This window comes from Amblyomma mixtum, chromosome 6 (assembly GCF_055824585.1).
Source record: "Amblyomma mixtum isolate Tamu chromosome 6, ASM5582458v1, whole genome shotgun sequence".
NCBI classification, from domain to species: domain Eukaryota; kingdom Metazoa; phylum Arthropoda; class Arachnida; order Ixodida; family Ixodidae; genus Amblyomma; species Amblyomma mixtum.
The window spans coordinates 93238674-93264512 of record NC_143017.1 but is presented as its reverse complement, the minus strand read 5'-3'; the positions used below and the strand labels follow the sequence as shown (position 1 = coordinate 93264512).

At 48.3% G+C, this 25839-nt stretch overlaps 2 protein-coding genes across 2 annotated transcripts in view; both read left to right on the top strand.

Moving 5' to 3' along the window:
* The window catches only part of LOC149339711 (uncharacterized), a 30270-nt gene extending 12155 nt beyond the window's left edge, over positions 1-18115 (top strand). The window contains exons 3-6 of the mRNA XM_089548395.1: positions 2878-2947; positions 3974-4117; positions 11523-11746; positions 17674-18115. Coding sequence (XP_089404521.1) covers positions 2878-2947; positions 3974-4117; positions 11523-11746; positions 17674-17865 — 630 coding nt within the window. The 3' untranslated portion in view covers positions 17866-18115. The remainder of the gene's footprint in view (positions 1-2877; positions 2948-3973; positions 4118-11522; positions 11747-17673) is intronic.
* LOC149339712 (uncharacterized) lies at positions 6071-8472 on the top strand. Its single transcript, XM_089548392.1, has one exon. The coding sequence runs from the start codon at positions 6279-6281 to the stop codon at positions 7488-7490; it is 1212 nt and encodes a 403-aa protein (XP_089404518.1). The 5' UTR covers positions 6071-6278; the 3' UTR covers positions 7491-8472.
* Positions 18116-25839: the final 7724 nt, after the last annotated feature.

The window sequence follows — 25839 nt, the reverse complement described above, 5'->3', positions numbered from 1 at the left end:
GCGTCTGTATGTGCAATTTGAGCCCGAATAAACCAATGCTTCAGGAGGAAGTACTTGAGATAGATGGAAAGCACTACCACACAGCTTGGAACACACGCGGGTGAAATTTTTGCTCCATGGATCTGATTCCTCCCGATACTAGTTTCGTGATTGAGTATTTCCGCTAGTGTTTTTGTCGGCATCAAAAATTCAAGCTCGGGTACCATTGAGAACATGATACGCATTCACATTTTTTTTTGTGTGTGCGTGAATACCTCGCTCCCGAATACACAGCACCGTTCATATGTCTGAAGTAAACACGAAGTAAGCCACGCACGCAGGGGAAGTCAGTCCGTTTCGGGAGTACTTCAATATCTTGAAGAAAAACTGCCCCTGAAGGTCGAGGTTTCCATTATTCAACAATCAAGAAAATGCTAGTTATCGAACTCCTGAGGGCCCTTCGTGAACAGAGATTCTGCTCCAGTAGAAGTTTGACGATCCGCTGAAATCGGCGCTTCGCTTCTGTTGCAGTCGTGATGAATTGCATTTATCAATCATCATAGTCCTCATAAATGAGGTTGCTTGTGTGCACCTCCCGGGAGTAAGGAAAAAACTCCGAATTACCTCCTATTAGCTCTGTCCTTTGCCAGCGGCGGCTACTATAGCACAACAGACTTCCTAATGTAATTTCCCCACACCTATAGCCATCTGCCTCCCCTCGCCACGTTTTTGTGCCTGGGGATTTTTCATGATGTCACCCTCGCAGGCCGCAGGTCATCTATTTTCTTAATGCAAGTTTTGCCCAACACATTTACCCCAGCTTTTTCTCCTGGTATTTTCCTTGATTCCGAATTCGGGATTTGCTCGTGAGGCTTCTTTGGAGCTTTCAGTTTTCCTCCCATCAAATGCAATTTCTTGAGCGCTTTATTTTCGTTACGAGCGTTAAACAGTGTTTTTTTTTTTTTTTTACAGAGCATTGCTTTATATTAACCGATAGTGTTCAGGAACACAATTCGGTGATAGCGCGGCAGGGTTGAAAGAAGAAATCATGGCTACTAAGAAAGCGTTCGCTTCTACATCAATCCATTTCCGGGAAACGTCTAACATGTTGTAGTCGTACATTGTGCTTAGCTCTTAATATGAATAAGAGTGCTTTTAGCGACTGCCTAAGAAAGTATAGTCTCCTACAAGCCAAACCGTTTCGATCGGCTTAAGTAGACATGACCCAAACGGCGGACAGAGACGCGGTCCTCTGCGCCGTATATTATTTATAATGGCAGCCGTACTTGGATGCATTTTTTCACCTAACTAAACATACGTGCCACTCAGCATCGCTGTGTGTTACATGTTGTATGGTCTCTTTCTGCTACTCTGTTTGCGAATTAGTGGGTGTTCTCACAAGATATAGTGCATGTTTAAAAAAAGAGCTCAGTTCGAAGCTCTTACTGCATCGTTCGGAGCTTTGTCGGAAGTAACACGCAGAGGGGCTTAAGCACTGGCACGAATACAAAAATGTGCCACTTAGGTGTATAACCGGAATAAATTGGTACTCACGGCATGGCAGAGAACGGAGAGTCCTTTCAAAAATGCTCTCAGACTAGGTCATTCTTCTATCGTGTGGATGGCTGACAAAAGAAATGGATCTATTTGGGCTTCGACTAAGCGTTGCATTGCTCAGCGTCGTGGCTCAGCGCGATGGGTTCTGTCTGACAGTAGGTTCACTCCCGTTCGCAATGGCCTTGTTTCGAAGGAGGTAGAATTCAAAGCATAGAAAAAGTGACAAGATTTTCTTTAATATCAAAGTAAGGCCCTGCAGTTGCTATTCCGGTAAGCCGGCAAGAACCAACTGGTCGAGATTGTGTGCCGGCGCTTCGGTGCAAGATAAAGAACCCTTGGTGGTTGAAATCAATCCCGAAGCACCCAATACAACGTGATTCAGGGCACCTCTGGTTCGTAAAAGTCAATCTATCAGTCAGTATTGGTTCCAGTGGCAACTAGCACTGCAGGTCACAATTGAGAGGCATAACTGTCGCAGCCTGTCTTCCGTTGAAGTTCTCCGAGAGTGATGTTTCCTGTTGGCTATACAAAATAATATGAAACCGATTGTTACCGGTTTCATAGCACTGTGAAATTCAGTGCAAGTTTCGTATACCGACAGCTAACTAAGAACAAAAAGTGTAACCCAACCTATTATTTTCTATTTTTCTACAAGAGACCTTCGAAACCGTCACCAACGCACGCTCTTCAGCGGTCAATTCTTGGCAGAGCCTATAGGCGTCGAGGGCCACAATGAGAAAACGCCAATCTTTTAACATCGCATTGATGAGATGCCAAATAAACTCTGGGCCTTCACGAGAGCCAAATATAAACCCGCCTACTCAGCATAATAAGCGCACTTGTATTGCTATGTGTTGCCATCCAAACTTTCTCAATGATAATGCCACACTCTTGGCCATTTACTGGCGCCGCCATGCGGAGCGGTAGCATTCGCTGGTCTTCCCGCGGTCCCATTCATCCCCCTCAATCTGCCAGTACCCACTGCGGAGGTCAAGAGAAGAAAAGTAGCGGGCATGACGCAGTAGGTCGAGAGTGTCATCGATTCGCGGTAACGAGTAAACGTCCTTTTTAGTAATTTTGATAAGTATTCGATAGTCGACCCAAAATCTCAGTGTCCCGTCCTTCTTGGCGACCACCACAGCGGGCGAAGCCCATTGGCTTGCAGACGGCTGCATGACACCATCCCGGAGCATTTCTTCAACCTGCAACCGAATCGCCTAGCGTTCTTTTGATAATAGTCGACAGTCGATTCGTTCATAACGAATATAATGCGATGATTCGCACCGCATGGCGGCGCCAGTAAATGGCAAACAGTGTGGCATTATCACACTTCACTTGCAGCGCACTGGGCCACTGTGGAAAACTCCCTTCTGCTCTGAGGACGGCTTCTGCTCCCCTGCCTGCGAACCATGTACGTCACTTTTCGTTCTACTAGTACTGACAATGTAGCTGAATGAACAGACTGGTAACTAAGAATGCGATGGCTTCACACCTGCACTGAACCGCTAATGCGTGAATAACGTAGTCGGTTTCCTTCCAGGCAAGCAGCCGGAGAGGCTAATATTTATGAATGATTGATGTTACAGAGCATACTTCACGGCACGGATGACATCAACCGCAAATTAGAGCGCCAGATTTCCTTGGGATAGCGGGGTTAATAAAGAGCACTGAAAGTTCTCGCCCCGCTTTGCTGAGACTGTATCACGCTCAACTCGAGCGTACAGCATGAATTAACGTGTTGACGGGCCCAGAAAGCGCTCTTTCTTTCTTAGGGAAAGCCAACGACAGATTACGACGCACAGGGGCATAGCATTTACACAACGAACTTAATTTCCTTCTATCTTCACTTTCGCTCCTTTTATCAACCTCTTCAGGTGTACGGTAGCCAACTGAGTATTGCATGGTTGCCTCTGAATAGCCTCCGTGCCTCTCCTTTGTTCTCTTTTTCTCTCTCTCTCCGGTTGGAGCCTACTTGATTATTGGTCAGGTGCTCATCACGTGATGCTCTTACATCGCTAAGAACAGACAAGTTGACCGGAGAGAGACCGATTGGCATTGGTCAAATGTGGTCACGTGATCTCATGGCGCCGCCTAGCGTTCTTTAACGATACTTACGACACCGCAACCTCCCTTCTACAGAACGCCGTATATGAGTAAAAGTGGCTAGAATAAACGCAAACAGATGACGGCAGCAGAGCGCGCGTCCTCATCGCCAATGAGGAGGACGAAAACTTTTTACTTTTTCTTACATTGTGGGGGTACATCGTCTCTTCATCGCTCGCCTGTGTGTCTTCTTGCTTCGTTCTTCGTCTTGTTCGCGCTGTACCCCCCCCCCCCCCCCCCCCCCCCCGATGTATTATTACAAACTAGCCCAGCTATCCATCCTTCTTCAGTGTACTTTTTCTTAACCCAATGTTTTCTTGCAAAATCTTGCCAGTGCTGCACATCCCACGGCTGAATGAGGCCTGTGACCGAGACTTCGAGTGCCAGATGCGCACGGGTCCCTTGGCGGTCTGCCGGAAACGCCTGTGCAAATGCTCCGATGGCTACTTCATAGCGGGAAACACGACCTGCGAAAAACGTGAGTATCTTCGAGGAGTGGTGATTGATGGTGGGAGAAAGAATAACGAGGGTTATCCCAAATGCGCGGCTGTACACATTATTGCACGGAAAGGAAAATTCACAATAATGTAGCTAAAACCTAACTAAGACTAAAAAAAAAAAAGAAAACACGTATACCGACGTTTACAAATGACATTCTAAGCCAATGTGAACTGCGTGCATGGCACAAGTAAAAAAAAATATCATATGCGAACTGTTTGAAATTGCTTTAAACAAAGTATTGGTTAGGTTCTGACGCGAACATAAACACTGAACTCAACGGAAGTACCAACGGAACAACGTCTCTGTCGTTTTCATCCCCCTATGCAACTGGCACTGTGATTGTACGCTTCTACCGCTGTTTCTGGCTTTGTCCTTCGTATTGCTGGCAGATGCTACAATTTTACTTCGCTGTAAGCAATCTGGCGCTGGCAGATGTCGCGTACTGTCGTACTCTGTGCGACCTTCGCCACACAGCACGTGGTCGGAACTTCCTTCGCGAACCACAGGAATCCAGCTGACGCCAAATAATTGTTCATCTGACTGCCACTGCAATCTAACGGGCTTTATAAAGTGCGTACCACAGCTCATATGAATTGTTTAAAGTTAGAACCCCACCTTCGTTCAGCCGATTCCACGTCATAAGGCACATGACAGTACATCCCGAGTGCCGCCGCGGTGTCTCAGTGGTTATGGTGCTCGGCTGCTGACCCGAAAGACGCGGGTTCGATCCCGGCCGCGGCGGTTGAATTCCTTTGGAGGAGAAATTCTAGAGGCCCGTGTACTGTGCGATGTCAGTGCACGTTAAGGTATGAGGCCACCTTTTTCAAAATGTTTTTAAATTTTGACCACTAAATTTTGATTTCACATTTACCTTATAAAGCACCACTTTATATTATATTCAAAGCAAAAAAGAGTGAAAAAAGCCATGCTGGCATTTATTATTCACAAAAAATTGCCCAAACATGGCTGTTATGCAAACACTCATAACTAGTGAATGAAGAGAAGGAATTGTAAACTTTTCGGCACAGAGTTAGCCAACTAACCATACTGTGCAACCAACTAGGATCTTTGCCATCCGATAATTAAGAAAAAAGTTATAGCAAAAATGCTAAAGAAAACAAAAAAATGTGTCATTTTTGTCTACCTTCCTTGACATAAAACATGATTATATCAAAACTCTCCATTCGATTTCATTTATCCTAGTTCATTGCACAGGCTAGTAAGAAAGGAACTAGCGTGCAAAGTTTCATTGAAAAATATGTATTCATTTGGAAGTTATCAGTGTTTGCGCAACACGAAAGTGCGAGAAATAAAGTTTTGAGAAAAACAAGATTAAAGTTTTTCAATCCTTGTAGAAACACGATCTCATGCCCTAGGAAGTTAAAATCCTCCAGGTTCATAGCTAGGGCCCTCCTTAGCTGACACGAGCTCTCTTTTGGCATTTGTTGTTGCCCGTCTTTTCTTGCGGAGATGTTTTGCCTCGCCCGTTGATTGACGCTGGGCCTTCATCTCATGGTAATGGTCACTGGTGCAACATGCTAGGAGAGTGTGGAGGCCAGATTCGATGCCTGCTACCCTCAAAATGTCTGCTGTACTTCTGCTGCCATTATTGAAGGACGAATCCGGTAATATTCAAAGCGATAGCGTGAAGTGCGCGCAAAGTAAACAACCGAGACGCTTGTAGCCATACTTGTAGCGTCTTGCATCCCCCTTGCGGAAATTTAAAGCAATGTTTAAAAAACAGGAAGCCTTAAAATTGCCTTTGAATAATCTTTTACATATCAGACTAAAACAAAACAGAAAATTTTCAATATACGCCGCTGATTATCGCTGAGTTATCATTTTCTGACATCAGTTTCGGTTTCAGAACTGTTCACCACCTGTTCGAAAGTTGGCTATATTGTCACGTGCTGTGCATGGGCTCTGAGGAACAAAGAAGACGTGCGGCGGCTGGAAGAAGAAGAGAAAGTCCAGTATCCTGCCGCCGGCGCACCAGGCTCTTCTCGACCTGCCTTGTAAATAGTATTTGTAAATAGAACCTGTAACAGTGTGGTGCAGGTGCTGGGTCGATCACCACGGACCCCTCTCGCAACCGCTGCAGCCGAAGAATCGCCGGATTGCCACCGTTGCCCGTGCAAATGCCCAAGGAAGCCGACGCACGTCCGACCGGCGCAGCAACGCCCGCTTGGCAGCACTACCGTGAGCCGCGGACGTTTTCCGGGAAGGCTGGCGAAGACGTGGATGATTGGCTCACCAATTACAAGCGGGTGAGCAAATACAACGGCTGGGATGCCACTCTTCAGCTGGCCAATGTCGTCTTCTTTCTCGATGGCACTGCGCTAACTTGGTTCGAAAACCATGAGGCATCAATAACGAGTTGGGACCGCTTCATGGAAGAGCTCCGCAGCTGCTTCGGGGATACCGTTGCCAAACGAAAATGCGCTGAGCAGTCTTTGCTTCAGAGAGCGCAAGTGCCTGGAGAGACCTGCACGACTTACATAGAAGAGGTCTTGAAGCTGTGCAAAGTCGTTAATCCCAGTATGTCCGACGAAGATCGCGTTGGTCATCTCCTCAAGGGCATCGCAGAGGACGTCTACAGCTTTCTTATTAGTAAAGAAAATTTAGACTCGCCCACGGATATCATCAAGCACTGCCGCACCTTTGAAGCTCTAAAACTGCGTCGAATTACTCCCAAGTTCGGTCGCCTGCCTAACGTCACCACCGTCGCCAGCGTGGATTTCCACGAGCCTGTGAATGCGGCGACTCTCCCTGACGTCATTCGTCAAATCGTGCGTGACGAACTCTCCCGGCATCAAGATGTTGCGCGCCGCAGTGAGGTCCCGTATGAGAGCTGTTCTCTGCAGGCGGCTCCCGCCTACCGCTCCTCCCCTTGGAGTTCGTCTGGCCAGGCCCCTACCAGTGCTTCTCGCATTGATTACAGCGACGCTCCCCGGATCACCCGCCCCGGCCCCAGGGCGCCAGCTCGTCCGCAACGCCACCTGCGGCAGCCGGAGTACGATGGTCGTTTCGACACTGGCTACGAGGAGTGTTATCCCGAGTGCCCCCCCGACCCACCACTTTGTTACCGCTGTGGTATGGTCGGTCACATCTCTAGATTCTGCCGTCGCCGGGGCCAGTATTCCCGCTCCCAGCGCCAATGGTCATACCCTCGCCCCAGTTTCAATGCGCCTGTTCATGACCGTGTCTTCACATCGTCTCAGCGCCCATCCAGTTACGCGCCACCACGGAACGACTCCCCTGCCTCTGACCGAAGTCTGACTCCACCTCCGCACCGCTCTCGCCGCTCGCCTTCTCCCCAACGTCGTTACCCACCGCCCCCGGGAAACTAGCGTGTGCGGCCGATGGAGGTGCGGTCGCCGGATCATCGATAGTGCCAATTCCTCTGCCCATTGTTATGTTAAGGAACCGCCTTGAAGTTTTAGTGGACGGTATTTGCGTCATGGCCTTAGTGGACACTGGTGCCACGGTGTCAGTGATGAGTTCAACTTTCAAGAACCGCCTGGGTCGTAAAATAATGTTCGCTTGGGATCGTGCTGTTATATTCCGGGGTGTAGGGGGAGAATCATTGGTTCCGATTGGTATTTGTTTTGTGAATGTAGTGATCGCTGGCCACATGTTCCGAACTGAATTCACGGTGCTCCCTCGTTCTACGCATGACATCATCCTCGGTATTGACTTTTTGCACCAGTGCGGCGCTACTCTCGACTTCCGCAGTGGTGGCATATCGTTAAGTCCTGGCCTTCGGTCAGCTCTCATAGAAGACTCGCCAGTGGTTGCCCAAGTGTTTTCTGTCTCTGAAGATACCGTCGTTCCAGCAATGTCTGCCATATTCGTTCCCGTTGTGTCCTCGAGCACGATTTCTGATGCCTTCGATGCTGTGGTGGAACCTTGTTCCCTTAACTGTGCAAAGAAAAGTGTGCTAGTACCCCGCAGCGTCGTCCATGTGACCAAGGGCCATGCCACTCTTTGGACTGTCAATCACTCCAACGAACCTGCAGTATTGCCATGTGGTTTAAAACTTGCTGGCTTTGAAGAACGTTTTTCTGTACCAGTTGCCGCGATCACTGACAACGTGTCTCGTCCAACTAGACGCCGCGATTTGAGCGACTCTCAATTCCTAGCCATGGTCAACAAATCCCTACCCACTAGCGACCGCCAGGTACTAGTGGCCGTTCTTATGAAGCATGCTGACGTGTTTGACTTTGGTCGCGACCAACCACCGCCGATTCCAGCTTCCCGTACCCATCACATGATCAATACTGGATCTGCACAGCCGATTCGACAGAAGCCATACCGCGTCTCGCCTTCCGAACGTCACATAATCGATGAACAAGTCCGTGACATGTTGCACCGCGGCATCATTCAGGAATCCTCAAGCCCGTGGGCTGCTCCAGTGATCCTTGTCAAAAAGAAAGATGGCACTTGGCGATTTTGTGTCGACTACCGCCGGCTTAACACTGTCACAAAGAAGGATGTTTACCCGCTCCCGCGCGTTGATGATGCCATTGACTGCCTCCACTCAGCCTCCTACTTTTCCTCGGTGGATCTACGGTCCGGGTACTGGCAGATCCCGATGCACCCGCAAGACAAAGAGAAGACAGCATTCGTGACACCTGACGGGTTGTATGAATTTAATGTTATGCCTTTCGGCCTTTGCAACGCTCCTGCCACTTTTGAACGATTTATGGATACGCTTTTACGTGGCCTGAAGTGGCAAGTTTGCATGTGTTATCTGGACGATGTTGTCATTTTTGGTAGGACCTTCGCCGAACATAACAGCCGCTTAGCCATTGTCCTAGACTGCATAGAGAGAGCGGGCCTCGTGCTGAACTCGAAGAAGTGTCGCTTCGGTGAACGCCAAATTACTGTGCTTGGTCATCTCGTTGACAAGGATGGCGTCAGACCCGACCCGCAGAAGGTTTAAGCTGTAAGCAGTGTCAAAGAACCCAAATCAGTGAAAGAGCTCAGGAGTTTCCTAGGACCTTGCTCATATTTTCGGCGTTTCGTTCCCAAGTTTTCTGATTTAGCCTACCCGCTTACAAGTCTCCTGCAGAAAGACACCCCTTTCCACTGGACTCCCGAATGCGACTCTGCGTTTCGGCAGCTCAAGTTTCTCCTCACCTCGCGGCCAATATTACGTCATTTCTGCCCGACAGCACCGACTGAACTCCACACTGACGCCAGCGGCATCGGCGTGGGTGCTGTGCTTATCCAACTCCATGAGGGCAATCAACACGTTGTCGCTTATGCAAGTCGCACCCTCAGCAAGTCGGAACGCAATTACACTGTAACAGAGCAAGAGTGCCTCGCCGTTGTTTTCGGCGTACAACGGTTTCGTTCGTACCTTTATGGACGTGCTTTTACAGTCGTCACAGACCACCATTCTCTGTGCTGGCTGGTCAATCTACGCGACCCCTGCGGTCGGTTGGCCCGCTGGGCGTTACGCCTCCAAGAGTTTAACTTCAAAGTGTCTTACAAAAGTGGCCGTCAACACGCCGACGCAGATTGCCTCTCGCGGCTGCCGCTCACGGTTACTACTTCCGATGATGAAAACTTCGACGACTATCTCGCTGCCGTTTCCCAAGAGTTTCCAGATCTTGGCACTTTCCAGACGGAACAACGCAAGGATCAGCACTTGGCGCCGCTTTTTGCCGAAGCCCGTGACCCGACATCCGCAAGCCCTTTCTGCATTCGCGACGGTTTACTCTATAGAACGAATTACTCGCCTGGAGGTGCGCGCTTTCTCCTCGTCGTTCCGGCTACTCTGTACTCCTCTGTTCTGCAGGCAATGCACGATGACGTCACGGCTGGGCACTTGGGGTTTGCCAGGACCCTTAACCGCATCAAAGAACGTTTTTACTGGCCAAAAATGCGTCATATGGTTCAGCGCTACGTGGCCACCTGCGTGCAGTGTCAGCGGTTCAAGCTTCCCACGACTTCTTCGCCTGGACGCCTGCATCCTGTGCCACCTCCAAGCACGCCATATGAACAAGTTGGACTCGATCTGCTCGGCCCGTTTCCCCGCTCGTCCAACGGTAACCGCTGGATTATAGTGTGCGTTGATCACCTCACCCGTTACTGTGAGACCGCCGCCCTACCTTGCGCCACCGCTGCTGAGGTCTCGCTCTTCCTTCTTCGTGCTGTCATCCTCCGGCATGGACCTCCTCGAGTTGTTATCAGTGACCGCGGTCGCCAGTTTACGGCAGACGTTGTGGAAGAGCTTCTGCGTCTTAGTTCATGCCATTTTCGCCACTCGACGCCGTACCACCCCCAGACTAATGGACTGGTTGAACGTACCAATCGGACACTCACGACCATGCTGGCCATGTATGTCGATTCCCGCCATAAGAACTGGGACGACGTGCTTTCCTTCATTACATACGCCTATAACACGTCGAGGCATGAAATAACTGGTTACAGCCCATTCTTCCTCCTTTATGCCCGTCCGCCTCGAAGCTCCCTCGACAGCATCTTACCTTTCTCTCTCGACACCGAGCCTTCTATTGCCAACACTCTATGTCGCGCTGAAGAAGCCCGTCGGATTGCCCGGATACGCACCTTGGCATCACAGCATCGCTCTAAGCAGCGTTATGACCGCCGGCGCAAGGATGTCTCCTACCTGCCCGGTGACGTTGTGTGGTTGTGGACGCCCCTACGCAAGCGTGGTTTATCAGAAAAGCTGCTATCCCACTACACAGGCCCGTTCATCGTTGTTGCTCGCCTCAATGACCTCAACTATGTCATCTCTCCCCAATCAACGCAAGGACGCCGCTCAAGGACAACCCAGGTCGTGCATGTCGCACGGCTGAAGCCATTCCACTCTCGGGATCCCGATTGATTCACTGGCCCAGAGGGCGTCTGCGAACGGGGAAATGTCACGTGCTGTGCATGGGCTCTGAGGAACAAAGAAGACGTGCGGCGGCTGGAAGAAGAAGAGAAAGTCCAGTATCCTGCCGCCGGCGCACCAGGCTCTTCTCGACCTGCCTTGTAAATAATATTTGTAAATAGAACCTGTAACAATATCTTTTGAACAAAATAAGATACGAACATTATTCTTGCTGCAAAAGATTTTTGAATGTTTGGGGATTCGCAAAATATAAAAAAGAAAAAATGTCATTTTTACAAAAAAATGATTTTTCAAAGGTGGCGACATATTAAAAAACCCCAGGTGGTCGAAATTTCCGGAGCCCTCCGCTACGACGTCTCTCATAGCCTTAGCCGCTTTGGGACGTTAAACCCCATAAACCAAACCAAACCAGTAGATCCCGAGAACTGCTGGCGGCTGGCACAGAGCTGATCTTGCTCTGGGAAGACTTACCATTAATGGTGTGGTGTCAAATCGGTGTGGTTTCTTCGCACAGTGCCGGTGTCGGGGTACTCCCTGTACCCTGGCACCCTGGAAGGCGGCTACTTCCTGCTCTCCGATACCGAGGCCAATTTCACCACGGCCTCGGAAGAGTGCTCTCGCGACGCCGGCGCCGAGCTGGCCTACGTGGCCGACGGAGACACCAACCGCTTCCTGCGCGAGCTCATGCGCCGGGCCAAGGTGCGCTCGGCCTACATCGGGCTCACCGACCAGCTGCAGGCAAGGCTTATTCGCCGTGCGCCATTTACTGACGTAGAATAGAACACGATATTCTTGGTCCGGAATATAAGGAATCTTAGGGGCGCTTCGTTTCAGAGCTACCGCTGTCGGCGACTTATCACCGCATTCTTAGCACACCCTGTCAGCATCTCCCCAATTTCAGTCAGTGAAGTTCCTTGCCGTAACTGCAGTTTCCCTCACTGAGACCCGAAGATCTCTCTTTCTGGTCACTTGTTTACGCGGCAGCTCGAAAAAAAAACGAAAGAAGTTCGCTTGTTAATATTCGCTGAAAACTATGACGCATCTCTTTTTGAGAAATTCTACTCCTCAAATTTTCTGAGAAAGCGAAATATTCCTGAATTTCTAGAACACCACTGATTTCAATGCCAGCCGAATCAGCCCGTTTCGTCAGATCAAGCCCTCTCTACCTGCCGTTTTTTCCGCTCTCTGTCACTTTCAATCCCTCGTGCTTGGTTTGAGAGACGGGGAGAGAGCCCATTAATTAGGGAAATTCCACTGGAAATACACGAATAAAGTTTTCTGCTTTTTAACCCGCTGGCGTTAGAGACCCCGTTAGCCAGAAAATTCGGCGTTGGATTTGCCAGCGTTGTGAGCGAAAAATAAGGAGCATCACTCTGGCATGTGGCGCCCAGAGAACAACCTGGGAGGCAGGTGGGACACCTAGGTCACGTGACCTTGCAACGTCATCACAACCTGCTCAGCCGGATAGTGAGCAAACTGCCCATCGTGGCAGATGGCACTTAATAATTAGTCGCTCGCGGAAAGAGCAACCTGGGTCGCACAAGCCCCATCGGTGGGAGCACATGTCATCGCAGGGCTGTGGCGCATCGCTCAACCGCTGCAGCACTGCGCCAGAAAGGGTAAGAGGACTCCCAGGGATCTATGAACGTAAAGTAGAGAATGTCCTTCTGAATATATGGAAATTAACCTAATACGCTATCACGTCATACCTTTAAAAGTGTCTCCCGCAATTTTTCCGCACATAAGCATCTCAATATCTAATCTAAAAGCTAATATACACCTAGGAAAAATTGCGTGCTGTTAATTCTGGGCGTAAACAAAAAAAAAAAGAAGCAAATTTAATTTTATGAAAAGGGTTTCAGACCATTATCTCACGCATTCAGAAGCGCACTCCTATTCCTTTGAGTCCAGAACCGTTCCTTTCTTCGTTGCCGGCTCAACCCCAAGCCGACAGAATCGATGGGAAGGAGAGCTTTTAATGGCGTTCTTATACATTCTCATAAAATTTGTCCTATTTGCTTCTAGGTAGCGCTGCTTAACCAGAAGTAGTACTGGAACCTGGCAAACCAGCACGGTAACTCAGTAGTGATAGCCGGAGGTCTCAAGAACGCACTGAGAGGGAAAGCGAGAAGTACTGGGCAGCAAATTTCGAAAGGAGTGAATGACCTGAAGGCAACCTCGCACGGTGTGCAGATTGCGATGCTGCAGTGCCAGGGGTGGTATGTCAAGGACAACGAGTCGAAAACGTTGTGAAAACAAATACAGGCAAATCCGGAGGCTAGCAATCTAACGAAACTTTGCAATATAAGACACAAACCGTGAAATACGCTACGTCGGACAACAGGATGCTTTCGCACGCATTGGAATTCATTTTCAACGTGAACTCAGGCAGTTGTTGGGATGGAGGCACGCTGGAAGAGCGGTGGCTTTTTAAGTGGCCCCAGAGCCTCAGAAGCTGGGGAAAGAGATGTAGGTTATGGCGGTGGCGACGTCAACGGAGGACAGTAGAGTAAATCAAGACCAGTAAAGAACATTACAGGATCGAGTACAGAAAAGGCACAAAAAATAAAATGCCTCATCTTTACGCTCAGCTACACAAATATGCAGAGACGCAGAAGCCAATGGATGCGAAGACAAAGCAAAGAAGAGCTGCACAAAAGCCCGTCAATATTTACACATTTACGGAAACACATCTTCAAGATATGGCAGAACCACCAGTAATAGAAAATGACGTATGGGGAAGAGCGCTACAAATAAGCAGGATGAGGAAAGGCAGGAGGAAGAGGCGTATTTGTTTGACAAATCACAAATTGGAGGCGCGTGAAAGAAGCATTTAAAGAAAATTAGTGGATCCATGGTTCAGTAGGAAGATATGACTTGTTTATATCTAGACGAATAAAGAATGTAGACAGAACTATGTTTAAGCCTCGACATAAACTAATTTAAAATTAATGAACATTTCATCCTGATAGGAGATATGAAAGTCCACTTCGAGAAACTCGATCGGCACTTAGACTGCAACCGCGGACCACTCTTAAAACCACGTCAGCAATATGACCTCGTCTTTCTTAAGAGAAAAGGCAACTGTGAAGGGCCATTTATGTGGGAATCAGGAAACTGACCGCCGGCCATTGACTACAGCACTGTAGTCGAATATAATTAGGGAAAGTTAAGGAAAATGAAAATGGATCAAATGGGCTTGCAGAGCTTAATGATCGACAATGAACGGACAACCCTCTTCTGGTGCAACGCAGACAGGCTGTCAGGACTTCGGGCACCTGGCTATCGAAATCTAAGGGGATGGAACGGTAGTAGAAAAAATTTGCAAAGAAGAAAGAAAACAAGAGCAAAGAAATAAAAACAACTCGCTAAGTTAGAGCGATGCGAATTCATTAATACAGTGGGCACAGAAACTAGGAGGAAGACGCAAATAAATATCTTCACAGGAAACTGGCTTCATAGAGACAGCTGCAAAGAAAATAAAGCTCATAATTGGTAACACGAAATCGCATGTGAAATAAAGGTGAAAGAGGCAGATTGGTTTGAGATTCATTGCGTTCCTACCGGCGTGCAACAAGTCAAGACATTCTTATAATTTCTGCCGTAAAGCGCACCTTTTGGTTATGAAGTCTTGAATGCAGTGTCTATTGGCCTATCTAGATTGAACGGAAAATTTCGTTCAAGAATTTCAAAGATAAAAAATTTCTAAAGAACTTCTTGACCTGCACTATGTCCTGGGAGTGCAACAAAATAAAAAGGATTAAAACAGTTAAAACAGTCGTGAAGAGATCTCCTCCGCAAGATGAGTATCTAAGCAGAAAACCGCAACGGAGATAAGCGCCATTGTTCGAGCTTTTGTCTTCAATGCCCAGCCGGGATGAGTCACGGAACAATTTCTTTAGACTCTTTCCCTTTAGAGTTTAGACATAAAACTTAGGGACTGCATAAAAAAGGCAGACAAGCAGATACAACAATTCTAATAAGGGAGTTATCGTTCATCAGCACCCACCCAAGCACAGCCAAACGGCTACAAACAAAAACTATACAGGTTTCTCAAACTTCGTAATAAAATAAAAATTCGCCCCGGTCCGGAGTTCGAAACCGGGATCACCGCTTCACCGGAGCAGTTGCTCTACCAACTATGCTAACCGGGACGGCAAGCTTAAAGGGAGACTGAAGCACTTTTTTTGAAAATCAGGCTGGCAGCGGCGTCCTATAGTTTTTCATGCTGTATGCTCGAATATCGCATCCAAATAAGGCAAAAACAAGCGCGAATTGCCTTTTTTAGCAGAAATATGCGGCCTCTGCCGCGGGGCACGCCGCGCGGCGCGCCGCCGCCCGTGATTGGTCAAGAGAGGTCGTGACGTCACTTTGAGGACTGGAGAAGCTGCCGATGCGGATCCGGCGCTGCGCTGAGTGCAGATCGCAGCTTTCCGTGGCGTTGTAAAAGCGAATATGGCGAATATTTTTTTACTGACCTCTAAAGAAAAGGATACTACAGTTTGTTCATTCCACGCATCACCTGAAAGCAAAAAAGACACGAGCAAAAAATTCTACGCCTAGCACAAGCATACGCTAGCGTGAAAGACACGTACGCAGATCATGCGTGAAAGGTGCCAGCACAACCTCGGCTGGTATTCTCGGAAAGGAAGGGGTGCGAACAATACTCAAGTCAATTACCACCACCGGACGACTCCTGGCTCGCCCGAAAGAGCGTCATCCTAAAGAAAAGGCCCAAAGCGCTGTGTACAAAAAATCCTATTCTCACTACCCGGCGTAGGTTGGGGCAAGAAAGTATTTCAAGGAAACGATGAAGCAGCACAAAGCTGATGTCAAAATTAGCGAAGCGCAGTGGCCAAGCACTGCGAGGCATGTGACCACAGGATATTGAAGGAATCATTGTGCGCTGGAAACCAAGCTAAATACGCGCACAAGGCTGCTGCTTCACTCGTGGCGCGTTCAGCAGATGCCAGAAAATATTAATCGCTGGCTCGGAAACGTTTGCCCTTCCTAGATTTGCAGTTTATGTTCAGTGAAGTAGTGGCCAACTATATGTGTGTTTAAAAGCCAAGCTAGATGCAACTCGTTCGTTGCCACAACTTGAAGAAGAAACGGACTAAGGTTGCGAGACATGTTTTTTTGCAAAAACTTGGTTGGCATTCATTTCTCTGTTAAATTTGCATCCGAAATCAGAACGTCGAACGCTTTCATTTTAATCGCTTAGATACGATTAAACGAGATGCCGCATATGAAGAGCTTCAATGCTTGCTTGCTTTGCTTTATTGTGTTTTGCTTTGCTTGCTTGCTTGGACACGTCGAACCGAGTACAAAATCAATAACCGAGCCTTGCTGAGCACGCCTCAGGTAGTCTGGCCGCACCTATAAGCTGAGAAGAGCAACACATGCTTGAGCCTCTATTAGGTTTCTGCAGGGGCGTGTTTCTAGTGAGCATGTTTCTGCTTTTAGAAGAGGCGCTTCTTCGAAATGGTGACACGTCTCTCATGCGCGAGGAAATGAAAGGAACTGCGTCATGGTTCAGCCGCGACCGAAATCTCCAGAGATCACATTAGGGACTAGCTCTGCATGTAGCCGGTCTCACGAAAGTGCTTCGAGCAGAGTACGCTTGCTTTGGTCGGCTTGAATTCTTCGTCAAAGCAGCGAGCGCTTGCGCTGCGAGCGTATGATCTTGCGGAAAACAGTGGAAGACGACACAGTCGCGGGCGTAGTTGTTCGTGGACACGAAAGCAGAGTAGTACCTCGTGTTGAATCTGATTCTCAAGGTCGGCTGACACACTTTGTACGTCACAACGCACGCAGTACGAGGAACAACGCATGCAGCACGAGAAACAACGCGCGCTGAAAGCTCTCTCGGGTGCGCCGAAGTATCCCCGGCTCCTCAACGTGACGTCACGTTGGCCGACATGGACGAGGTTTCCCTCTCCGCTGTTCTCCTCTCCTGCGGTCGCGCGCGGCGCGGGAGATTTAAACATCGCGTTTTTAATTGGTGATTGCGCCACTGTTTTTGCCAAAATCGAAAAAATAATTTCACAGACGTGATCAGCAATGACACTACTTCAAAACCATAAAAAATTAGCTGATTCGAAAACCGCCTCAGTTTCCCTTTAAGGTAGGGCGAGAACGAATTGGTCAATAACTCAAAGTAATAACAGTGTTGGCGAAATGTTTTAGATGAACGAGTTGGCATCCACCCAAGGGCAGCCATGCAGCTAAAAATGCCAATACCAATGGCTAATTACTGACAATTACTAATTAGTCCCTAATTAGGAATCTACTCCACCTTGTGGGATTCTTCTAAACATTTTACCGGATACAACAGTTATCAAGAAAGCAATTTGTGGTAATATTGGGGGGATTTGAAAGCCGGTGTCCCCTTGGTTCAACGCTGTGGAGACGCGGACATCAGCCGTTGTCATGTTTTTAAACTGCGTCCAAGACAATATTTTCATTCATTCATTCATTCATTCATTCATTCATTCATTCATTCATTCATTCATTCATTCATTCATTCATTCATTCAATAAATATTTTATTCTTTTATTTATTATATCATTTACTAAAACAAAAGTAAGACAAAGTTTCTCACACAAATCGGCATTTTGTTCTAATCTATTGTAATGTGTCGCCCAACCCCAATTCGCGGGCAGGAGGGCGTCTGGCTGTGGGTGGCCAACGGCCAGAAGCTGCGGACCACGCAGTTCTGGCGACCCGGCGCCCCGGACAACGCCAACGACGGCGAGCACTGCGCGCAGGTGAGCAACGAGATCGACTTCGGCTGGGACGACGTGGCGTGCTCCACGGTGGCCCGCTACTTCTGCCAGCTGCCGCACCCGAACTGACGCCGGACGCCACGTTGCAACGCCAACGGACCGCGACCGACCTTGCAATGTGCGACAAGGCAAAAAGAGGCATCCTGCCACAGTCTGTTGTCGACCGAATAAAACAGCAGATCTTAATAGCGAGCTTAAATCTTAAAGTGCTTTAATCGACCACGTCCTTAATCCTTGTAAAGAGGCATCCTGCCACAATCTGTTGTCGGCCTAATAGAAGAGCAGATCTTAACAGCGAGCTTAAATCTTAAAGTGCTTTAATCGACCGCGTCCTTAATCCTTGTAAAGAAGCATCCTGCCACAATCTGTTGTCGGCCTAATAGAAGAGCAGATCTTAACAGCGAGCTTAAATCTTAAAGTGCTTTAATCGACCACGTCCTTAATCCTTCTAAAGAGGCATCCTGCCACAATCTGTTGTCGGCCTAATAGAAGAGCAGATCTTAACAGCGAGCTTAAATCTTAAAGTGCTTTAATCGACCACGTCCTTAATCCTTCTAAAGAGGCATCCTGCCACAATCTGTTGTCGGCCTAATAGAAGAGCAGATCTTAACAGCGAGCTTAAATCTTAAAGTGCTTTAATCGACCGCGTCCTTGATGCTTGTAAAGAGGCATCCTGCCACAATCTGTTGTCGGCCTAATAGAAGAGCAGATCTTAACAGCGAGCTTAAATCTTAAAGTGCATTAATCGACCACGTCCTTAATCCTTGTAAAGAGGCATCCTGCCACAATCTGTTGTCGGCCTAATAGAAGAGCAGATCTTAACAGCGAGATTAAATTTTAAAGTGCTTTAATCGACCGCGTCCTTAATCTTTGCGATGTCAGCGCACGTTAAAGAACCCCAGGTGGTCGAAATTTCCGGAGCCCTCCAGTACGGCGTCCCTCATAGCCTGAGTTGCTTCGGGACGTTAAACCCCAATAAATCTAAATCTCATCTTTGTCGTGCCGCCATGGACGCCTTCCTTGCGCACTAGGTAAGGGTTGAGGTAACCCGTAAGGTCGAAACTAGAGCCAAAAGTGCAGACTATCTTTCAAAAGTCACTTCTTGCAAAGTTCCTTCGCTGTGAGTGAAATGACAGAAGAGAATTTACATAGAAGCATGCAGCCATTCCTACGCTGCTACGAACTTAATGGCAACACGTCAGGTCCGCTCTACTATAGATTTGTCTTTTTTCTCAAACAACGTTTTCTCCCTTGCACATGCATGCTTACAACCGGGCTACACGGCTCAACTAAACAAATCGTTTTACGGCTAGACTGCTCATAAATATGCATTTTTTTGCTAGCGTGCATTGCGTATTCTTCATCATGTACCAGGAGCGCCGACTGCATGACACAGTCGACACGACCGACCAGCGCCGGCGTAGCTCAAGTGATACGGTCACTTGCTTCTCATACTATTGTTTGTCATTAAAAACAGCCCTTCCCCTAGTGAGGGCACGACTGATAGAACCACATCAGTTCTCGTGCAGTTTTTCACGCAAAGTTTTGGCTGCTTGTGTATATTTTAGTTTTCTTCTTATTGCGAAAGCAAAAATTCAGGGGGCACTTTGACTGTCTAAAGCGCGTAGAGGAGGAGGAGAAAAGCATTTATTTGGTAATGTACAGAGAGGTGCTCGGGGAGAGGCCCCTAGTGGGTCTCACCCCTTACAATACTAGTCGGAGTCCCTCATTCCGGGATCCCGTTGGTCGAGACCGCTACACAAGTCCGCCGAACCAGGGCCTGCTGGGCCGATAGTTGCTGGCAGCTGAGTAGGGCCGCCTCCCAGTCCTCTCGGGTAGGGGAAGGGGTGATTGGGGGGAGAGAAGGATTTTTTCTGCATGCCCAAACCATGTGGAAGGTGTCGGCCACCTCCCCACAGAATGAGCAGCGGCCGTCAAAAGAAGGATTAAAGTGCTTGAGAACCGCCGGGCACAGCAGGGTGTTTGTAAAGAGCCTGAGGAGAATTCGTTCGCCAGCTTTACCCAGTCCTTTCATAGGAACTGGGTATCGCCGGTGTTCGGAACGATAGTGCTCAGTAATTTCTTTAAAAGAAAGGAGAGGGCTGTGATCTGGGTTAAGCTCCTCCCAAGGGACGCCTGGTGCCCGGTGAGTGAGTGCGCGGGCTGCCTCATGGGCGGCTTCGTTACCTGGCATGCCTTGGTGGCCGGGGACCCATATGATTGAGCGATGAGTTGGATCGCCGTCGCGAGTACTGCGGTGCAAAATTTGGTGAGCGAGTGGAGTGATCCAACCGAACTCAAAGTTACGACAGGCTCCTCGAGAGTCTGTGAGGATGAATTTAGAGTCGGGATGGGAGGCTGCGAGGGCGATCGCCACCTCCTCCGCATGCGTTGAGTTGGGCGCTCTGAACGAGAGGCCGTCCACCTGTTTTCCCTCGTTTATGACTGCAGCCGTGTACCATTCCCCCCTGGAGCGGTAGGGGCCTGCAATGTCGACGTAGAAGACGTGTTTCTTTGAGCCATAGTGGCGGTGCAGGGCATTCGCCCACGCCTGGCGCCGGCCATTATGGTCCTCCTTGTTCATCTTAGTCGGAAGGGGTCGAACGTAGAGGGCGCTTCTCCACAGTTCTGGCACTCGAACCCGTTCCATGGTATGGTGATCATGGCTGATATGTAACCGGTCCAAGAGGCGGCGACCGGACACGGTCTGGGCGAGACGCGTGTATTGGTTAACGAGATGCGCCTCGCGGAGTTCTCGATAGGTGTTCACCACCCCCAACGCGAGAAGTCGCGCGTTGGAAGTGGATATCGGGATGTCGAGGGCTCTCTTGAAAATTTTGCGGAGTACAATCTCCAAGTGATCTTCGTCATGTTTCCGTAAGCGGAGGTAAGGAGTCTAGTACAGTACTCGACTTGTTACGAAGGCATGCGCGAGCCGCATCGCATCCTTACTTCGCAACCCTCCTCGCTTGTTGGAAACGCGGCGAACCATTCGGCCCACCTGGTCGCCGACTTTGCGGAGTTTGGCAAGAGTTGTGTCTGCCTTACGATGTTGATTAATGAAGAGACCGAGTAGAGGCGAAAGCGTTTTCCGCACCACTTTCAGTGCTTCTGTGGCACTGGTGGCGTCACATGTAATTGAGTACTAATTACTAAATGATGACAAATCACTAATTAATGGTTAATTACTGATTAATGCCTGAATACTAATTAACTGCTAATTAAGCTTAAGCTTCGCCTTTAGGAGTGGAACGCGACAGCGTGTTGTAGCGCTGCCAGGGAGTCCACGGAACGCCACCACCCGTTAGGCGCGATGCCTTGCCGTTTCAACGCAACGGTTTTTGAGGAAAGGAAATGGCGCAGTAAATCTCTGTCATCTCGGTGAACACCTGAACCGCACCGTAGAGGAAGGGAGGAAGTGGCAGTGAAAGAAGAAAGACGAAGATGGCCCGTAACGAAGAAAATGAAAATTGTATTTGAGGAAAGAAAATTACGCAGTAACTGTCTTACATATCTCGGTGGACACCCGTCAAAATTCAGAGGGGGGGGGGGGTGCACTTTTTTGACCTAAAGTGTGGTCACTGATGTGTGGTTAAGATGTTAAGCTTCGCCTCTAAGAGTGGAACACGAAGGAAGGGAAAACTTTATTTACAGTAATGGTTATTCCTGCGGTTTGGGGGCTTCTTCAGAGACGTCTTGGTTCTACCCCCAGGAGCCTTCTCTGTCGAAATCGTCCGCCTCTAACCAGTGGTCGGTTGCCCTCAGTCCAGGGCTCCGCTGGCCACTGCCGCCCGTTGAGCTCGCTGTACCAGACCTTGTTGGTCTTCGCAGCGGTCGCTGGACAGCAGAGTCTCCCACTGTTTCCGCACTCGGGTTTTGTATTTTGGGGACCACGTCTATGTTTTGGCAGGCCCATGTGATGTGGTATAGTGTAGGTTTTTCGTGGTATAGTGTAGGTGGAACGCGAGAGCGTCTTGCAACGCTGCCAGGGAGTCCATAGAACGCCATCGCCCATTCGGTTCTACGCCTCGCTCGTCGGTAAATTGGTTTTTGAGGAAAGGAAATGTATTTCTCTCTCATATCTCGGTGGACACCTAAACCTCGCCGGAAGGGAAGGGAGGAGGATGGCAGTGAGCGAAGACACCGTATTCACGAGACGTGCCTTTGTTCATTCCAAACCATCGAGCTGGCATGGCGGAGTGGATAGCATGCTCGTCTCGCACTCCGAAGACCGGGGTTCGATTCCCGAGCTCGACCAATTTCTTACTAGGGTTTATTTATTTATATGGCCTGACTAGAGAAGTTAATTAGGCTAATTTGGTAATTAAGCAATTAACTAAGCTCAGTCCCACTTACTTGGAGCATCACTATATAGTCCCTTCAATTGGTTGCATGGTTACTAGCCAAAGTACAATTGGCCCCGTTTGAAATTGGCGCACTGTGGCGTCACGACCGTTTCGACCAACTGAAAAGCGTGACATTCTCTGTCGACAACTGCTGCTTACAACGATGAGACATTAAAGGCTTTCGCCTTCATAGTGCTTGCACTTTGCTGCCATCGATGGAGGTTCATCCTTCGCTCCGGCGCAGCTGCGGCGTGCTACTGCGTGACGTCACGACAAGAGGAGAGCTGGGGGCCCAACTCGTCTCATCGATGGAGGAGCATTAATTCATTATTGAATTAATTCAATCAATTAATTCAACTAATTAATCAAACGCACTAATTCAATTAAATTGATTCGTTTGATTATTTATTTCATAATTCCATGCGATTGATTATTTCAATTCAATAGATTAATTGCGTAAAGTTATTTCATTCAATTAATTTTACTTAGTGCCCAAGAAGAATCTACGAGTAGTGTGGAGCGATATAATCACAAGAGAAGAAAACGGCGTGCGGAAGAAACGCCGGAACAGAAAGAAGAGCGGCTTGCTAAAAGAAGAGTGCAGTATACAGCCAAGACGAAAGAGCAGAGCATTGTGGTGATTCGAGACGGTGACATCGTGGCTCAGCGACGTGAAGAACAAGAGAGAAGAGGTGGCGAGTTCGAGTCTGCTACGCGCGAATGCGAGAAACGAAACTACCAGCAAAACCAAGCGCAGCCAGGTGTTATTGCTTTCGCAATCAGCCAGGCTTAACCAAGCTAAGCCTTCAGCCAATTTTTGTTGTAAGTCGTGTGTGTACGTCTTTCTGGTCATAGATCAACACGCATATATTTTTATGCAGATAAGGCGCGTAGCAACATGATACAAGATTTAGCAAGTTGTGAAGAATTTCCAAATATCATGGAAGCTCAGCCGCGATCGCTCAGTCTCATTTAGAATTGTATCGAGTTGTCGTGGCTGCAAGACGGGGTTATATAAGCCAATGCAACTGTTGTAGCACCACAGAAGGGCGCCTGGGATTCCACGAGTGCGGAATGCCTATCCGAAGTTTGCCTGACGAGAAGTTCATGCAAGAAATAAAAGTGATAAAAATATCACCAATTAAGGAGTAATTACTCATTACCATCCAACTGAGCGCAGCCATACAAAGGAAAGCCGCACAGATTTCTCAGAAACTTTACGTTTGAAGAAAATTTGATCCTCCTCCGGCGGCAGAAATGACTAATTACTTCCTATCTGAAAGCTACTCCGCATTGAGGTTTTACCTTAATTAAATGAACAAAAACGAACTGTTTTTTGAAGTGAAAACAGTCATTACGAATCGCTCATCTTCTCATCCGAGCTGAAAGCAAGCAGCGTACTTCCATTGTGCTTTCTTCCGCATCAATAGACCCCAACTTCCACTTCAATACACTCTATGCCACACGTGCGTTTACCTGATGAGAGGCTTGTCTGGCGAGCTAAGCCCGAAAGACACGACATTATAAACCACAGGAATGTCGCCGAGAGGACACAGCCTTTCCTATCTCAACTCATTACCAGTCCGTCTCTGTCCCAATCGCCGCAGAGTCGGATGCACTCTGCGTCCCCCAGTGTTTGCGGCAGCTGCGACATCCGGGGCGCGTGCCAGGATTCATTAGGGAGCAAACCAGGCGGACCTCGGTGGCGTCCTTGCCCGCGCGACCGAACCGCACGAATGGCCCAGTGCTCGCCCGGCCGCGCGCATGACGGACCGCGCGGGCATCAGTCATGCGTGCGGCTAATTTCTCTCCGCTATACGCTGTCGTTTGTTGCCGGTTCCTTTTCTTGTACGGCAAAGCGGCCGCGGTTTCTCCGTGGAAAGATTCCCGGGCAATCATCGCGTGCGTACGCGACAAGCCAGGCGCTGTCGTGTCATAACGCCACTACCACTCGTTCCTCTGAACCACTTACACGTGCATGTTGTTGGGTTCTCTCCCCTGTAATGAAACTCGTTTGTACGCACACATGTATACATGTGTACACGTAGGTTGCCTCTGCAGACGTGGAGATGATTACTCCGAACGGACGTGTCGTCCATGTAAAGGGGGTCAGCGCTCAAAGAGTCGGAAAGATGAGTCAGTGCCATTCGACGTAACGAATCACACCACTTGAGGTCTTAGTCCATGTTCGGATTGCAATAGTAATGGACTAGACGTTCAAAGGTGTTGCAACCAACGACGCCCTTTCCACTCCTGCCCGTGGGCACTCATGCCGACATCATCGATACGAGTAGTTAGGAAACTTCCAGAAGTGACAGCAGGAGGTTAGGAGGCAATCACCAACTAGAAGGGTTCTGTTTTCTCTGTGCTAGTCTAAAATATCTCTCAACTGTAAGTTTCTTTGCCTTCCTTGATTTCTGCTGCCGCATTTGGAAAGATGCCACCGCTGTCGAGTGCACCGCTCCTCTCAAAAGTCCACATTTGTATTCTTCTCACAGCCTACGCAAACAACATACCAGTATACCGGGTATTTGACAAACGTAACAAGGCAGTAATTACTCATTGACATCCACACGAGCGCAGCCATAAGGCTACACATAAAGGCTAACAGCTTTCTCAGAAACTTCCTAGTTAAAGAAAAACTCGTCCTGGTCCGCAGTTCGAACCCGGAACACCGCTTCACCGGATCAGTCGCTGTACCAGTTCCCCTAAAACATTTGACCAAGGGTCATGCCTTTTTTAAGACAGAGAGCACCGTGAGAAAAAGAAAGCACCACATATAAGTTGGCCTGCAATTTTTAAAAACAGGCTTTTTTTAGTCAGAAGAGCGTTTTTTTCTGCATTGCGTTTTCAGCGCTGTAGCGCATCAGAATAAAGATAAGAGACGTGCTAACTAGTACGCTGGTTAATTAATATCAAATAGTTAACTTTTTGACTATTATTGTTAGTTTCCTTATTTATTAACAGGCATGTAGCCCACTGCCAGTAGTATGCAAATTAGATTTTAGAATTTCGAAAACGCAGTTAACTTCGACTCTGTTGCCCAACAAATTACGTTACTTGCGCTGAAGGGGTTGTTTTGCCTGCAAGCTCCTTGAAAGCACGTGTTTTTTGAGGTGATGTTAGTAAAATTTTTTGGGCCACTGTGCCGACGAAAACTGCGTTTTCGGAATTCTAAAACCAATATTGGTATTACTTAAAGGTGGCTACACGCCACTCGGTGTATAAGAAGACTAACAGTAATGTTAGATAAGTTAACTGTTTACTACTATTTAAATCAGCCGATTAGATGGTACGTCCTACCTGCATTCTGATGCGCTTCACCGCTGACAAGGATATGCCGAAAAAAGTGTTCTTGTAAGTCAAAATCTCATTTCAAAAAGTGGGAGAACATCTTAGGTGAAACGTACCGTATATGTAGCAGCGTAAAGATGACTGAAGGACGATAAGACAATAGAAGATGCAGTGTGCTAATTGAGGTAAAGTTCACTCCCGTATCCCTGGTCCTCTCCTGTCCTACATGATTCTCGTGAAGCGGATCAGTTTGGCGGGCTGTGGCTGTGGAAGTGCATTTCGAGCCCTTGATCTGTGCCTTAAAATAAAGTTGGTTGGTTGGTTGGCCGAACATAAAATGGCACATACTGTGTGCAAAGAAGAAAATGATCATCTCCTGGAGAGGCACCACCAAAGCACAGCG

What these genes read in the sequence shown, in the direction of transcription:
- LOC149339712 (XM_089548392.1), top strand. Translation starts at nt 6,279, where the DNA reads ATGCCCAAGGAAGCCGACGCACGTCCGACCGGCGCAGCAACGCCCGCT.